General features: G+C 38.5%; 1 protein-coding gene across 1 annotated transcript; it reads right to left on the bottom strand.

Annotated features, from left to right (window-relative positions):
- Nucleotides 1-7,059: 7,059 nt before the first annotated feature.
- COMMD8 (COMM domain containing 8) lies at nt 7,060-12,412 on the bottom strand. The gene is made up of 5 exons (XM_039550733.1): nt 12,322-12,412; nt 11,568-11,723; nt 10,437-10,589; nt 8,631-8,786; nt 7,060-7,537 (listed from the first exon to the last, which is right to left on the bottom strand). The coding sequence occupies exons 1-5, from the start codon at nt 12,364-12,366 to the stop codon at nt 7,517-7,519; spliced, it is 531 nt and encodes a 176-aa protein (XP_039406667.1). The 5' UTR covers nt 12,367-12,412; the 3' UTR covers nt 7,060-7,516.
- Between the last annotated feature and the right edge of the window lie 5,589 nt (nt 12,413-18,001).

Genomic DNA, 18,001 nt, shown 5'->3' with positions numbered 1-18,001 from the left:
TTTTTGATTATAAGGGCAAAGATCACCTTTGTTGGTCTTCAGCATTTTTTTCTTGTAGGTCCCTAACATCTGCATACACATATTTTTCTAATTTCTGGTTCAGCCAGATACTTCTGGCACAGATGATAGGCACATGGAGTAAAAGCAGTTATATTGTGCAGCTCCAAGCAAAAAAAAAAGACAAAAGAATGGAGCAGAGTAAAAGCCATTAACAAAACAAGATGCAAATGCAAAAGTCCTTAAGAACAGCACGTTCCAAAATAGGAGTGTCTACCCTTCTGCCCCAGGAGGTGTTGAATAGATGCCGCCAATCCAAACCCCAGCCCTGCATCCCATTTTGAGCAGCATACACCAAGGCCTATCTGCATCAAGAGCTGGAAGCCACCACCTTGAGTCAGGAAACAGCTGCCAGCTCTAGGTGCAAAGTTTGGCTGGGGACTAATAACCCCACCACATACAGAGGCAAGAGCCACTAACTGTAGGTACAACTACTTCTAGAGTAAAAAGCAGAAGAAAACATTTCTCACCTGAGAGCAACAGCTTGGCAGCAAGGGCAAGCCACTGGTTATTAGTGGCATAGGATGGCAAAATGAGTCTGTTTATGGGTTAGCCAGGTATGTTGCCATCTGGAGCTAGAAATTAGGGAGTAGAAAAGAAACACAATCTCTTCCCACCAATAGGTTGGAGTAATTTGGCTGACTTTACTCAATAAAGGTGAATAATGCTGTAATGTTAAGTTCCCTCACTGTTGTTCTTCCGTAGTTTCCCTACCCTTAGGAACCAGACTTCAAGATCAGCATAGATAAGATCCTATTGCTAATGAGGTTTTGGCTAAACTCCCATACAGTTTGTGCAGCTCTCATGCAATTTCTACTGGAAGTCATTTTTGGCTCAGTTTCCCAAGGCATTGCGTTTCTACTGTTACTGAGCATGTATATTTGTGTGCCTACCTGGGAGTCTCCCAACAATATTTGAATCCATTAATAATTTCAACCAAAAGATAACAAAACAGAAAGGATCTATGAGATACTACCTTCCTACAAGTTTCAACAAAGCAGCTATCTTAGCAGAGGACAAAGCTCACCTTAATCCACCCCTCTTCTCTGGCAGAAAGAAGCTTGATGAACCCCAACCTTATTCGACACAAAAAATACTCTCTTCAATGAAACAGTAATATTTTTGACATTACAGTGCTTTATGCTACCACTGAACAGCACAGAGGTTGCTATTTTAGAATATCTGCTGGTTCACCTAGTTCACCCTTACAGGAAATGTTTCTTCCCTTTGTACTGCAAGTGGAGGATTTTTTGACATAAATCTCGAGAGAAGTCACCCAGGGCCTGGGGTCCGTGTTCCAGCAGCTGTTTCCCATTACCACTGAGCCTATTCTCATGAATTCTCACATACTGAGGATGCGTTGCTAACACATCCTTGGGAGTATTAGTAAAAAAAAGGCTGGATTATATCTGTTATGTAAAAAAATACTTTTTAAATGGGGTCTGTATTACAAAGCATAACCTCCCAAGATCTGTGACTGTACCAGTATGTTTCTTCCTACCCCCACGGGCAACCAACCACACTGCAGCCCAAGGAAGGCAGGAGATCACACAAGAATAATGAATTTCAGCATGTAGTAATACTGAAATGTATATGCACAGGGTGAAAGAATCAAGTGACAAATAAAAAATCTGGCATTTCTTAAAGGAAGACTGGGTGACTTTGGTCTACTTACTGTCTCGGAGTGTGGAGTTAACTCTAATGATGTTGTTTGCTCCTTGACATGTGTATTTCTCAATTATTTTGTAAGTAATCTTGAGTCTCCCAGAATTACAAAAATATCTCTTCTTGTCTTGTTCTGCTGCCAGTCTAAGAAATGGCCTGGTACTCACTCTTTTACACCTTTTTTTTTTTGCAAAAATCCAATTGCATTTGAGTACCAGTACCAATGAGGACCCAAAATAATTACATGGCAGCAGAAGCACATCATATTGCTAGAGATCATCTCTGATCAATTTCTTTTAACTCATTATTGGCTCTCTGTACCTTCACAGTCTCATGCAAAAGTATAAAATCAATCACACTGCCGAAAATGTTCATTAAGATGGTTTCATTTAGCAGATCATGCATTTTTGGTGAGAACATCAGCCATCTCATTCACATCTGTGAACACACCAGTTTCCTTGTTCCCATCTCTGAAATGTCATTTGCTGTTTTGATCTAGCTAACACCATATTACCTGATTTTTTTTTAGATTTTCAGAGGAAACTTTGAGTGTTGTGTACTGTAGCTAACATTTCTGAAACAAAGCTGGCAAATCAGCATTCCAAGATAGAGCTGAATGAGACTGGCATAGGTAAAGAATTCAGGATTGGGTTTTACAAAGGAAGTGAATAGCAGTTCTCATTACATCATCCAGCATTGCTCTGGCTCCCATTTAAATCAATATCAACAGAAATATGGCAGATCTGAAACCTCTGCATTCCCCCCAAAAGAAAAATATACTCTTTTACCATAGCCATCAAAAAAAATTATTTAGTCTATATGATGCTAGGAATCCTTCCCCACAGATAGTACATCACCAGAGCAGTCCCTGTGGAACTGTAGCAGGTCCTAGTTGTAAAAATCCCCATATCTTCCAGGGCCTTTCATTACTCTATTAGATAAATTAACTGACTAACCCAATGCTTAAAAATAGCCAGAGCCTTCTCTATGTAGGACTCTCTACACAGGCCTGCAAAAGTCCAAAGAATGAATCTTTGTGATATTTGCCTCCTTTTCTAGGTTTTGGTAGGGGTCTTTTGGTCTTTCTGGAGAGGTCCTGAAGCAGGTATGAACTATAATTTTACAGAGGAAAGAGCATATACCACCAAATGTAATTAAGGATGATTTAAAGAAGTAAAAAAATTTATAGACTATCTCGATGCACATATGAAAGCATTCTTTAGTACCAGTAAAAATCCCTTTACTGCTGATACGTCATTATAAATATTAATTCACTACTCAAAATGATAGCAAAATGTGCATACTTCAGGGTAGGGTGTTAACTGCTTCTTAAAACCACCTTTCAGAAGAAAGTATAATTATGTCTCAACATGTTTCCCATCAGAAAGGCTTGCTTCAGAACTCAGAAATGTTCTACAGCCTTATTTAGACCTTTTAAAAACACAGCTTCTTGGCATATATAATTGCTTTGTTGCAAAAGCAGTTTTACAACAATAGTCAATCCCATACTGACAGCTTGCTGTGCAGATACCAAGATCAAGATATACCAAGATCAAAGCTGACATGGTTGATATGAAAAATGTATTTTTTTCTGAAATAAAGGCAAGATTTCTGTGAAACAGAGAAAAGTGCAATGAACACTAGTGGAGGACAAGTAATATTATTTTTATAATTAAATTTTATATTTCGTATCAAGATATGCTGCATTTTCTGATTCAAATTGCAGGTATGTTTATGCAATGTGAATTTCTGTAGGTGTTTTTCACATGGTGAAATTAAAACTTCACATAGTGTGTCCATTTTATTGTAGGTACTATTTTATTTAGCTTTTGGTTCAAAAAGCCTTCTGTGCAAAGTTCTGTTTCTGGTGTAAATCACATACTCAAGAGGTCTCTCCTTAGTACCTGCAAAACCAGAGAGATTCCTTAAACATATTTATGATGGTTGGTTGGGGGGTTTTTGCCCATGCCATGTATGCAGGACCCAGAAGTGAGCTGCTCTGCAGGGTGAAGACTGGGAGAATGTGAACCCATGTTTTTGAACTGGGTCAAAGGGGAAGCACCTCCTGGGAACAGTATTTACCAGTGAGTGTGGTGGGATGTGCAAACTCAAAGGTATTCCACATGCTGAAGCCAGTTAATTAGAATGAGCTCACACATGGATCGACATAGGAAAATACAGATATAGGCAAATGGAGCAGATAAGCAAGGACAAAATTGAGTTATTTAATGCTAATGGGGTCTCTTTAAACTCCCACACCTTTGGCCTAATTCTTAGTCACAGACACAAGTTTCTTTGTGAGTGGGGCTCCTCACACACAAACTGTCCTCAGCTTTTGTCACTGGTGCAGTTTTATTTAACTCTGGTCCCAGCATACAGTTCCTCCAGGGGCTGTGACATGCATGGCAGAGCTTCACACTTTATGAAAACCTCTGTCTGGAAATGCAATGCCAGCATCTTTACCCATCCTCCTGTTCCTCAGCCAGGAGGGAGCATGGCTGGGCACACTTGACAGACATGCTCCTGGCCATGAGCTTGTTTCACATGCTTCTGTCCTGTGTAGGTTTGTCCTATTTGCTACCTGCTCATGTCCACCTGCATTCAGCAAAGTGTAGCTGAAGGTGACACCAGTGTAATGGGTCTTGTGAAAGCTCTAGCTTTTTGCATTAATTTGGTCTGGTAGTCTCCACAAATGCCTTATCTGTCATAACAGGAGACCTGGCTTGTTCCAGAAATACCTAATTTTCTGAGCAACGACAGAAAAAAACATTTTCTGACAGATGGTACAAAGAGCAAGCTCTTTTCTCCATTCTTTTTGGTCCTTTTCCTTGCCATCTGCTGGAGGCCATTACATGCCTTACGTTTCTCAGTAAATGTAAGATCAGGATGCATGTTTCAAACACAGTGCCATATTTCAGCTGCTAGTTCTCAACTGCTCGTCAGCTGGTGCTCCTGTCCTCCTCTAGCCATTCACACAGTGTTGTTAAGCCTCTATCAGAAACATAATTTTGATGGTTATATTAAAAAATACTCAGATTTACAACAAAGTCTAACACCTATTAAAAAAAGCATCTCATTGCACATTTATTTCTGTCAACAACAGCAGTATCAGAAACCTGTCTTTGTAAAGGAAAAAATAATTGAAAAAAGATTTTTCAGCCTTTTCTGTTCAGTGTCGCAGTAAAGGATATGGAAATATAGAATAATACTAAACACCACCACATACCCTTAATTAGAAATCCATTATTATATAATTTGCTGTAGAATTTAAAATGGAAATATGTATACTCTTTAAGTCTAGTACTAAGAAAAAGTCAGAAATACTGAAAATAGCATCTACATTTTAAAAAATTGCTATCAGACATGGCAGATTCTGCAATAGAAGTTTCACTGCTTGTACATAAAAATTGAAGTTATTATTTGTGGCCTTTTACGGTTGAGAAAATAAAACTGTTTTGTATTTTTTGAACAGTTGATCTTGAAAACTAAGTAGCAACACAGAAGTTCATTTCAGCAATACACTAAAAATTAAATATCCACCTTTCATTGAAGTACAGACTTTCTAGGTATCTGTTTTCTTAGTTTACACAGTATATCTATAAATTGTATAAATACATCAGCACACAAACTGCTTCTATCCAAACGACATCCCAAACTTGACAGAGCACACTTTATTAAATAAATTGCTGTTATTAAATCTGCTACTATAAATAAAAGTAGTCTCCAGTCCTTTTGTCCTATATGATAAAAAGAGCATGGCAACAATAAAAATAAAAAATAAAGCTTCTTTTCTCAACAAAAGCCTTTTAGCAATACATGCCCATCATATGGGCAAGATTTATACCTTCAAACACGCATCAGACAATATGGAGCATTTAAACACATATGGCCATATCCTCCTATAAAGCAACTAGATCTAGAGGAAAGGAAAAAGCATAGTCAACACAAATATACCTATAAATAAAATAAACAGACTTGGTAAATTTATTCCTTACACTCACAATTAAAAAACAGCATCCTCCTAAACATGCTAATGGACAACCTGCAGTAACTCTTCCCAGGTTTTTAATAAAACTAAACAATTATCAATTCCAATCTGATTTTTAGCTTGAATTTTGTACCATTTATACAAGGCCTTTATTTGTTATTTGATCCATTATGAAATTTGTTGCTTATGGAAATCCAAAACTATGATCAAGCGGTATCTGTTAGAGGTTGCAGTCCTTTCACTGTAAGATATATCTTCTAGTCTTTCATCTTTACAACTCTTTACCCACTTCTCCACACTTTTTCTTTCTTCAGTTGCTGACACCGAACATGCATACCTGATTAATGTACCAGTACCAAATAAAAGAGAAACAATACCTTTGACATGCATACATATTTTTAAAAACATTTTCTGACCTACAAAACATCTGTGCTCGTTGTTATATTTAGGTTTCCTATCCATGAACCCAATAAAATCCTTTTCATAGAAGCCTTTCTACAATAGCTTCTTGTCCTCCTCTTCTGTGACCAGTACTCTGAAGTCCATTATTTTATGTTGATGTATTAAACTTTGCATATACAAAAAGCTATGGCACAACAAAAAAGAGTGGAAGAAATCAAGACCCTGATTTTGAAACTATGAAGAAAGTTAAGTCATCAAGAATTTGCCTTTTTATTTATACAAAACTTGCCTAGTATACACACACTGAGAATTATGCATTAGTATTTATGTAAGCATTACAGATAACTTGCTCTTTGGAGTGGAAAAAATGGTTTAATAAATAGTAGAAACCGTAAGATTGCTGGTGTACCCTTCTCTAGTGTTATGGCTTTTAACTTTTGTTACATACTACAATCAAAACTCCATCTGGTTTCTGAAAAGTTTCCAGTAGAATTTACCAATTATCTCCTGTATCAAGTGAGCTGGGAATAACTTTTCTCACAGTCTACATAGGTCAGCTCCTCTCCAGCACTGCACCCCCTTCTGAAAACATTAATACTTTTAACTGAAAAGCTATCAACTAAGATACAAGAACTAAGCTAAAAACTCCAACTTTACTCTGAATAAAGCTCCAGTGCTCTTTCTACAACTTCTGAGGACTGAACAGGGTGCCTAGAGAGGTTCAATCATTGGCAAATACTCAAGACATCTGGAGACAGCCCTGTGCAGCTGGCTCTAGGTTACCCTGTTTGAGCAGTGAAGTTGGACAAGATAACCTCCAGAGCTCACATCCAACCTCAACTATTCTGTGGTTCTACACTGGTTTTGTTTGTAAAGCTGATTTCCCCCAGCATCTAAAAAGATTGAGTTTAGTGATTCATAAATCAAAAAATAACTTACTACAATTATTCACACACAAAGTCAGGTGTTTATTTGCCATATTTACAAGTATAAATACATTAATGCTACAAATACTCTCACGTTCTTTATTAGCGTGGCACTTTAGATAAGGTAACATACAATGCAAGTCAGATGCCTTAGTTTTACCAGGCACCTGTGTAGTAACTGCCAAAGTTTTACCAAAACAAGTATGGCACATGTTGTAAGTAATTCTCTTCCAAACATCTGTAAATCTTTAGTACTAATAGCAACTGTACATTAGATTTTCATATTTTTGGTCAAATAGATACACGATTTTATTATTTTTATTGAAAGATTAGTAGTTCATTTGGTCACAAGTCAGAACAGTCTTCTCACTTCAGTATTTTACAGCACCAAAACTTTTTGCTTTGCAGTAAACACATTTTTTCCCCAAATTATTTGGGGAGCCATCACCAGCAGATACTGTTGATGATCTGAATTCCATCATTTCAGCTGTAAAACAACCTTCAAAAAGGAGAAAAGGAATGAGATTAAAGTTGGTTAAGACCAAAACTTAAGCAGCCTATGAGAAGAAGCCTTTTGCTTTCTGTTTCAGTATAAGATGCAACTGAATAAGCATTTCTTTCCTCCAGAAAGCACACCATTCCTCTCTCAGTTCTTTTACAACCTCACACAACCATCACTTTCAGTAACTTTTTTTACCCTTTACTGCACTCAAACCATTCTTCAGCTGCCTCTAACCAAAAAGTAGAATAGCAAGTCCAGGTTCAGTGAGATTCCCTCTGCACAAGGCAGAGCCAAAGGACCAACTCCCCTGAAGTGAACTCCTCCCTGTGTGCCCACAGAACTAAGTACATGACCACATCCCACAGCTTCCATACACACCCTCAGGCAGAACAAAGGCCATGTGAACACTGAAGTCTGTCCCAGAAGAATCCTTGCTCACATACTATTTTTATTTAGTTTTGCAGGGAAGAAAATCCATAAGCAAGCAAGCTGTGAAAGCTCTTAAGGGCTGTAATTTCATGAGAACACCATTTTCTTCAAATCCTCATTTTCCTTAGCCTTTTCTATTAAGAAATCTGTGACCCTTCAGTGTCTCAGCAACCTTATTCTTTCACTTGAAATTCTCTTCTGGGTTACTATATTGAAATCTTTGTAACTTTCTTCCTGATTTACTATGCCATGGAAATTAAAGGACTTAATATGAACCAAATAACTCTCCCAAACACTGACGCTTTGTGAAGCTGAGGGAACATGGGAGTTCTCACCAATCTTTCAGCACAGGAAAGGGGTAATTGTATTAAATTAAAGAAAATACATTTAGTCTAGATATTAGGAAGAAATTTTTTACTGTAAGCGTGGTGAAACACTGGACACGGATGCCCCATCCCTGGAAACATTCAAGGCCAGGTTGGACAGGGCTCTGAGCAGCCCAACCTAGTCAACAATGTCCCTGCTCATTGCAGGGAGCTTAGACTAGACAACCTTTACAGGTCCTTTTCAACCCAAACTATTCTATGATTCTATGAATTTTGCTTAAAATAAATCAGTACATGACAAGTCAGTAACAAAAGATTAAATCAGTAAAAGTTACCTTATTAGCAGCTTCCAGTGCATTTATTAGGTTTTGCAACTCTTCCTTATTCATCTCTATAGAAATCGGCTTAATTTCACCATTTTCTCTCACATCCAAATCAAGATTGAGGAGTGGCATTTGCAGCATGGAGATCTTATCACTGGAGAGAGCGAGCTACACAGATTGACAAAACATCAATAAAGTGGAAGATGGAGCCATTAAATTTTTAGTCTTTCATAATCTCACATCTGTACTTTATACTGAACTTCTAATACCAGAACAAATACCAGCGTGACAAAACTAACTTCACACAAGTCATCTCTGCAGCTTCCAGGGCTTTTTCTTCTCTTATTGGGATTTTTGTTTGTTAATACCAACAATATATCGAATAAAGACCCCCTCTTCACAGCAATACACTTGTCAAAAGCAATTTGTTAAAATTACTGGGATCCACACCTTGGTATTCTAGGTGAAAAGAAAGGATACATTTGATCATGGCTCTTTAATGAAGTATATGAACTCTGAAATCACCATATTCAAACAGGTCTTCTAATCAACAAGAAGGGTCTTACAGAATGGGGTTGTTAGGAGAAAGAGACCTTTATGCATTTTTCAACACCCTGCAGCTGATCAAACACTTTGTCAGATATCCTAATAGACAAACACTGATGAAGATTATATGCCAATTGTGCCTTCTTTTTTGTTGACTACTATACTCACTCTAGCATAAATAATGCTTTTAAAATGTATTAAAATCAAAGATCAGTTGATAATACTACAAGTTAGTATGGTACAGACCTATTTATTTAGAGAATAGAATGTGGTAGGGTTCACCCATGGCAAGCAAAAAAAATCATAACCAGCTCAAATGGGAAAAAAAGTGGTTTTGAGAAAAATAATAGTTCAGGCATGTACCAGAAATTTGTATCACCTAACAGAAAGAAACTCAATAAATTCTCTAGAAGAAAAAATTAAAAGAAGCCACAAACATAAAACAAGAGTTCACATAAGTCTGTATTTTTGTTAGCAGTAAACACAGTTAGCAAGAGATCAAGCCCAGTAACAGTTCATCTAAAGAACATTATGATGCCATATGTGCTCTTACAAAAACTTGTCTGTTTTCGGCATTGCTCTTTGATTTCCAAAGCTGTTTGCTGCAGAAATTATTTAGCACTCTTGCTAACATGGAAAACTACTTAACAGCTCTACAAATCTGTTTAACAGCTCTCATGGTCTAACCAAAAATACAAACAGTGTAAGTAATGTTTTTAAGTCTTTGATAGTGTTTAATTTAGACCAGATGTCCTCATAACCTCAAACCACCATCCTACTTTAGGGAACACCATTATCATTGACTTTTTACCAAAACAGGAAGTCTAATGATAAATGACTTCAAACTAATTATTAAATCTTTATTGCAAAAATATAAGCATTTGAAAATGTCAACAAAACTTATCCTGGATCAGTCAACTAATCTTAAAATTAAGTATATAATTCCTCTTCGAGAAAAAAATACCGTTTATTCAGGCCTCAAAATCATAACAGCATACAAAACCTTCAGGTGTTCCTGAATAGCACTAAGTCTCCCTAAGAAGCTTTAAAAGAAAAGAGAGGAAAAACAAAATAAAACAAATTACTAGAATTTACTTTTGCAGTTTATACACATTTCTGGCAAGTCTTTATGTGTTATCGTTAATGTGCTTTTCCAATACGTATAAAAATTGAACCATTCTGCAGAGGGAGCAGGCCTAATGGGACTGTATCAATAGTTATTTCTCTGTTGTAGAACACTGCTTTTAAACAACATTAAGGCAACACTCTCACCTTTAACTGCCAGTCAAAATCCTGCAGCTGGGCAGAAGAGATTGCATTTACTCCTTCTACTAGGGCATTCCTGATTTCTTCCTTTCTACCTTTCAGACATTTTGTGATTGCTTCTTGACAGTCTGAATTTAACTCAATTATCTGCCTAGCAGCCTACAAAAATAAAAATGAAAACCATGATTACTTGAACTATGAACCACAGAAGTAACATATACCACGTGCAATAGCTGTGCTCTGTATATATCTAAGCTGATAGCTGTTATATTGGACTTGATTCTTATACTGCCCTTTGTGGCTGCCCTCTGATAGTTAAGAGTCAGTGTTTACCACAGCAACACAGACAGAAAAAAATCGTCATTTAAATTAAAAGATACCAGAGAATGGAGGCTTTGTCAGCCTTCTTACATGCAACCCTGAAATCCAAAGAACATCACACACCCAAACAACTCAGGTTTAGGTCTGTAAGTTTCTCAGTATCAGGGCAGAGGCTAAATACATCAGCTCAACTGAAATACAAATACTCCTCAAGGTCCTCAAGGCTACACAGATGTCTTTCTTTGACCCAGCTGCTAGCAGGTGGTCAAAATACAAGCAATGTGCAAGACATGAGAATGAACATTTCTAATAATGGAGCAAGATTTTGCAAAATTCATATGTACTGGAATGTCCTGAATTACAGTCCCTGTACCACATGATCCTCCATTCACAGTCGGATTTTTTACAAAATTTATTTACATACAGTCAACATTTTACCACTTCAATGCAGTACTAATGAATAAAGAAAACCAAACAAGAAGGTTAATTGGTTTTATTGCTAACGAGCACTATTATTTACAGACTATGTAAACAAATTTAATCTGGTGGTACTCAACATACCAATTTGAGTGATTAAACCAGTATTTTAACAAGTATCCTGGATACTAAAAAAATATTCAAAAATCAGCATCAATTTCACTTTTTGTTGCAGAAGTCTTGGCAGTGTATCTCTAAATGCTGCTTACCTCTTTAGGCTTAATCCACTACTATTAAAATGCTGTCCTATAAAAATATTTCAGGATTAAACAAACTACAAGACTAATCTCTCCAGTCATGATCTCTCAAAGCCAAGGCTAACCAGTGATGAGCCCTTACCTCTTCATCAGATATATTTTTGCCAACTGCAGTTTTGAAATATGTCTTCGTTTTTTCTAAAACCTCCATCCACTCTGACAAGCTCCAAACATTGCTATAATCCTGGTATCGAGGATACGCACGGCCACAGATGCCATCAACTATGTTATGAAGGAACTGAAACGATGGGATACACAATTTATGAGTATAATTCTCTCACGGTGAATCTACACCTGATATGAGACTGATCAAGCAATTCAGTTATCACCCCTCCCTTCACTGGGAACTGCCTCGATGCTTCCAGACTGCAGCCCAGGCAAAAAAGCCACGAATGGGTACTCCCTGAATATGAACTGTCCTCCCTTCTCCCCTTAAAGGCAGTTCACGAGGTCTGGCCATAGAAATCATAACGTGATGCAGATTCACCTTACACGGGGACTTACAAGGGGACTGAATAATTGTGTGCGCAATTAGAGTCGTGCTGAGATGACGCGTCAAAGGGCGCTTCAGTCACCTGTGCTCTGGGATTGCCAGGCTGCACAGCACAACCCAGACTGCTGATTTCCAAGCCCGCGGGCCTCTCTAGTCTCCCAAAGCACTGTTCCCTGGCACTGCGGCCTGGCGGGAGGGCGGCCTGGAGGGAGGGCGGCCCCGCTCCGCAGCCCCGCGCCGCCGGCAGGCCCTGCCTCCGTCCCAGGTACCGGAGGGCAGCACCCCAGCCCGCCCGCCCCGAACACCGCCCGCCCCGCGCTGCCCGGGGCCGCGGGGAGCCCACCTCGAGCGCCCGTCCCGGCGGGAGCTTCTCCAGCAGCCGCGCCATCTCCGGCCCGGCCCGGCCCGGCCCGCCACGTGACCGCTCCGGCAGCGGTGCGCATGCGCACAGGCAAACACCCGCCCTCCTCTGCCCAATGTCACGGGTTCGAGTCCCAGCCCCGGCGCCGCGAGTGCCGGGTGCGCTTAGGGGCCGGTGGGTGCTCTGTGTGACCTTCGGTCAGACGGTCAGTGAAGCCAGAACGCCCCAGATTTGACAAGCTTTTATATGCAATAACGCTTGAGCTATTTTTGCATTCCGCCTGTCTTGCAGCTTTGCTTTTTGACTCTTAACAGGTTAAATTTGCAACTGGTGTCAGAAGAGGAAGCTCAAGGCTTACAACAGGCACCACATCTTCTATGACATTAAATCAAATTGAGGAAGTTAGAAGGAACACTAACTGCAGAAGTCCGTGCTGCTTGTACAGTGTTTACCGTGAAAAGCTCGTCTTTTTAATGCATTGTCAAAGTCTGAAGTCAATCCTAGCCAGACAGTGGAGGAGGTTTATGGAACAAGTTTTTGGCATTAGCAGAGATCTTTCCATGTGTTGAACTGATTGAATGTGAATGTGAATGCAAAGAAGCAAAATTGCCCTGATTGCTTTTATGAGAAAACCTGTAAGAATTCAAGTCCCAGCAAGACACAAAACTGCACAGAGACTCTTAACCTGTAGGCAGACTTTATTTCACTGAAATCACTGGGCTAATTTACAGTCAGTCATGCATATGTAGGTATAACAGTGGGCCGTAAGAATACCACAGCAGCTACAAGTCCGTACTGGTGGTTAGAAGGTCTTTGTAAAAAACCCAGGCTGCTTAAGTCAGCCTGCAGCACAGCTTCCTCACAGACAGGCATGTGGCCTTGTAGGAATGATGTGGTGCATGGGAGTTTTGGAGAAGAAACACATGGAGAAGAACCGACTTCATGTTCTGCTGACTGAAAGCTTTCAAATTCTGCCCATTTTCCTCAGGGTTTGCTAGTAGATTAGACTTTTAAGAAAGGTTTCTTGGAAATTTATTCAATTTTATTATGGAGAAATTACTCAAAGCTGCTGTTAAAATGAGAAGTAGTTTAAATTTCGAATTTAAAAAATAATTTTCAATAATAATTTCATTTATTCCCCTAGAATTTTCTTTGTTAGCTAATTGGAAACCTATCCACTTTGACTGTACTATGTTGCACACTACAAAACAGAGCACAAGGGGGAGCGTCTGCTCCAAACAAAATAGACCCAGAGACAACAGGAGAAAACACGAAGGTGATCCAGACTCGGAATGGAGTAATTTACGAAGTAAAGAGAAAGGTAGTGAGTGTCCCACTCAGTTGAAAGGGATCAAAAAAGTGAAAAATGAAAGAGAGCAAAGATGTAAGGCATGAAGACAAGAACAGAGAGAAGAGGATGGGAAACTGCCATCCCATGTGACACTATCCCAGTGAACATTTTCAAAGCAGCTAATTTTTTGCAGGTCCGAAGAGTAAAGAATTTCACTTTTCATTTTTCACATATATGTATTTTAAAAGTAATATTTTTGATTAAGCCTATTGGTCTATGAGGAGCAAAGTCAGACTGCTCAAGGAAACCACAGCTGGGTTAACTAAATCCATGTTTCGGAGCCCATGTTCAACTGCAGTGAAGTAGGGGATAAAAAGCTGGCCTTTGGCAGTTTGGACTTTGTTTGGACCTGCATTATTTGGATCTGCCATCAAGTCTTAACCTTTAAAAATACCTGCTTTTCATGCTTCTGTACCACAGCAGTAACAACCCACCCCACCCTTTGAAGTTAAGCTCTCAAATAACCACAAAATCAGGGAGGAAAACTTGTAGAACAGTAAGTACATAGGCAAGAGATTCCAGAGCAGCAAGGAAATAAGCAATTTTATGAGAGAAAAGTGTAGAGTGAACTTCATATTATTTTATCCACATTGCTGATGACTTGTAGAGGGGTTTACTTGCTTATAAACATAACCCACAAGCTAAACTACAGTAATTAAACCCATTTTAAGATCAATCCATTTGTTGCCCTTGTTTTTGGAAGAATGGCAATAATTAAAACATTGGGAAATAACTTAATAACCAGAGGTCATTAATATGATATTAGCATACATTTTATCATAACAACATAGTAGTAATTATTCATGGTAATATATAATAACTGTTATATATAATGTGTATATAATACACTAGCATAGTGTTTTACATTGCTCTAAGTATATCCAGTTGGGGAGAATATCCAAGCACCAGTATAAGTGTCCCACAAGGAACTATCAAACAGGTATGTCAATAGAAATAAATAGGTAACTGTGTATTTTACCAACACAAAGGGGACAGTAAATGCATTTTTATAATGCAGTGGAAACATTGAGACTGCAGTTTAGATTATGCTGAGCTAAATGTGGGTTGCCGTGGAAAAGGGAGGTCCCCCTAGTCCCTGTTGCCAGCTCTGCTTCCTCTCCCTGACCCTCATGCCAGTATCAGGGTGCCTGGGGCTGCAGGATGAAACTGCAGCTGATGTGGATGAAAAGTAATTTTATTTTTGCACTTTTTTTTTTTTCATGGGTTAGATTTCCACCACAAACAGCACCACTTCTGACAGAATTGATATTTGCAGTTAGGACTGAGGGGGAAGACAAAATGGCAGCCCATACTTAGATGAATTGGTTGACACATGAATATCAATCAGTGAACCACTTTAATTATTGAACCAGGAATCTTGAAAGTTTTTGTAGAAGCTTACGTATAATTATGGTCATAGTGATATGCTGCAGCTGAAGGAGATTGAAAATAATGTATCTCAATTTTTACACTCTGATGAGCCAGTGAAGTTCAGAAGTGAGACTGAATGAACATGACACTGATGTGCATAACATACTTTATTACCTATTTGCTCTTCATAATCTATAATCATAATTCCTCCCAAATGCCAAATCTCAAATTTCTCAAATAATTTTACTTGTAAATTTTGAATATACAAAAATATGAGAAGTTTTGGTTCTTTCCCCCATCCCTGTTCTGTAAATATAATACTCATGTATTCACTCTTTGAGACATGAGGAGTACAGTGTGTCATGTACAGTGGATACAGTCTATGTCCACCGCTTTACACTTGTCTCTATCTTGTCTCCTTTTTCCTGTAAGAGGTGTAACAAGAAGAACTTTCTTAAATGTTTTTGAATTCACTTCTCATTGATATTTCAAAATCATCTTGTTGGTTTCTGTAGCAGTTCTGTCCTTCCCACAGACTGCACGGAAAGAACTAGCAATAGCTCTGAGGGACATTCCTGTGGTTCAACACCACCTTAGAGTCACACAGTTTATATCCTGAACTCTGTACTGCCTTCCACGGACAAAAACATACCGAAGAGATCATTCAAAAGAGCTCTGCTACACTGTAAGATCTTCAGAGAGGAACTGCTACTGTTGGAAACACTCCAAGAATACTTGGAAGTACCAGATGGAAAAAATATTGTACATATTGCCTGAAATCAGTTAATATCATAGCCTTGTAAAATATCTGTACTATGAACACCTCAACACCTGCCTGGCTGAGGTAGCAGAAGAGCCAGGAGCTGGTGTCACACCCAGTATTCTGCAGGATAGAGGCAGAGGAATAGCTTAGACCAGAAGAGTGACATACTACATACCCCAAGGAACTTGAGCCCTGTACCCACTAAAACAACAGCTCAAAAGATAAACTGGAGTCAGTAGCTGGGACTCTGCTCATGAGTACCACTGGTCACCATCTTTTGTAAACAGCTGGGCACTCAGAGACTTAGCCGGCCTTTCCTCTCCTGTCCCGCTTTGCATAAGCTTCTTTGATTGGAGGAGTCTTCATCTGCCATCCTACAAGAGTATCTATGAATATTGTCCTAACTCTCCTTTCTACAATTCAGACCCTTTTTTCTTATCCCATGCTCAGGGAACATGCAGAAAGTTTATTTTTATCTGCTCTATTGATACCATCTTATAAGGAAAAATCTATTGTCAGCATTTCTATCCTTCTATGTCCCTTTCTTCATGCTTAAAAATTCTAGGTGAACTGAACACCAGGTACACATCAGGACTGGAATTTTACTCACAATGTTCCGGTCTAATGATTGTAATGTCTGGAATTCAAAATGACAACAACAGAAAATTGGTCATCCCTTTTAGGGCAGATGTAGTAAAACTTTAAGCCAAATATTCCCTTGCTTCTCCAAATCTAACCTTAAGATTTCAGTATTAATAATGAATGGTAAGAGTATGTTGGTGCTTTTCAAAAATCTTTGGACATCATAAAACAGAAAAGAAAATGCCCAGTAGGTAGATTATGGTGACTCTTAACCCTAGTAGTAAACAACAATTAGTAGATGCTGGAATATGCTGCATAGCAAGTTGTACCAATGTGTCATAATAGCAGTGGGGAGAAAGTATTCCTAAAATAATAAACAGCCCACTACATACATCCCATCTACACAGGGACTTCATGGACTGTATTTCTTATATAACTCTGAATTGAGAGCTACTATTACAGCTACTATAGATTTTATTTTTATCCCACCATATTTTGAAATGAAATGAAAACAGCAGTTGGTGAAAGTTACACTGGCAATACTCTGTTTCTGCTGACAGAGGTGGTTTCAACCAAGGACACATAAAGAGAAGGTAATTTTGACAGACTAAGAAAAAGCAGTTTGTTTATACAGATACATCCAGAGTAAGGCACAGCAGTGCTTTTTTACTAAATCCCTTCCAGGGTAAATACAGCCAACTTCCTCCCAGGGCAAATGGCCTTGTGATTTTTAAGTCTTTCTCAGACTGTGTCCAGCTTGGCAGCACATTGCATTAGCCAGATTGTCTGGACTTCTTTGTAGTCTCCAAATAATACACTATGGAGCAGATTTTCACTGCTATTTCCTACCTCTGCTTATCTTTTTCATGGGAAATAACAATTGAATAGACTTCTTCAAAACAAATCAAAACAAATAATATGAAAGTGACAACTTCTCACAAAGCTAACTGATTGTTCAAATATTAATTTGAAAACAAGATTTTCAGAAGCAGTTGTTAGAGTCCTGGACAGCTTCTGCATATTTACCAGCTTTTCAAACCTTGCTAACTCTTGCTGCACTTGTGTAACCACCATGACCCATGACCTCCATGACTCCTGGGACAAATTTGCTTTGAATCATATTACTGTAATTCCCTTTTTTTTTTTTTTTTTAAGTTTGAGAGTGTCTCAAATTAGCAAGGACACAAAAAGAAGAGAGGCACTGTTTTGCATTGGAAATTTTCTCATAGCTTAGTTGCTGATGAATATACACTATGCCAATACAAACATCTCAGCTTGTCTATGTATAATCTCTCTCGGTACAAAAGAAATATGTTCTAATTTTCCTAAAAACATTACCAGCCAACTGAAGAAGTCTGGAAGCCCTCTAGTTCATGCACAATTGCAAGAGTTTTGTACACAGGAAAATGGTACATACAAATAGGGTTTGCTATTGTAGTAATGATTGGTAAAAATTGCTACAGGAATAATGAATAAAATAATGAATCTCATGATGTGGGTGACAATAGTATTTTGATTAGTATTTTGCTCACACCAAGTTTTCAGTGGTTTGATGTTATTACATCAGAAGAGGTATTTTTAATTTTCAACGAAGT

Source organism: Corvus cornix, chromosome 4, assembly GCF_000738735.6.
Source record: "Corvus cornix cornix isolate S_Up_H32 chromosome 4, ASM73873v5, whole genome shotgun sequence".
Classification (NCBI taxonomy): Eukaryota; Metazoa; Chordata; class Aves; order Passeriformes; family Corvidae; genus Corvus; species Corvus cornix.
This window is presented reverse-complemented; position numbering and strand designations above follow the sequence as displayed.

Coding starts and splice junctions, on each gene's coding strand:
- COMMD8 (XM_039550733.1), bottom strand. CDS start 12,366: ATGGCGCGGCTGCTGGAGAAGCTCCCGCCGGGACGGGCGCTCGAG. Junction 11,724..12,321: donor CGCCGGGACGGGCGCTCGAG/GTGGGCTCCCCG, acceptor CCATCGTTTCAG/TTCCTTCATAACATAGTTGA. Junction 10,590..11,567: donor AAAATATATCTGATGAAGAG/GTAAGGGCTCAT, acceptor TTATTTTTGTAG/GCTGCTAGGCAGATAATTGA.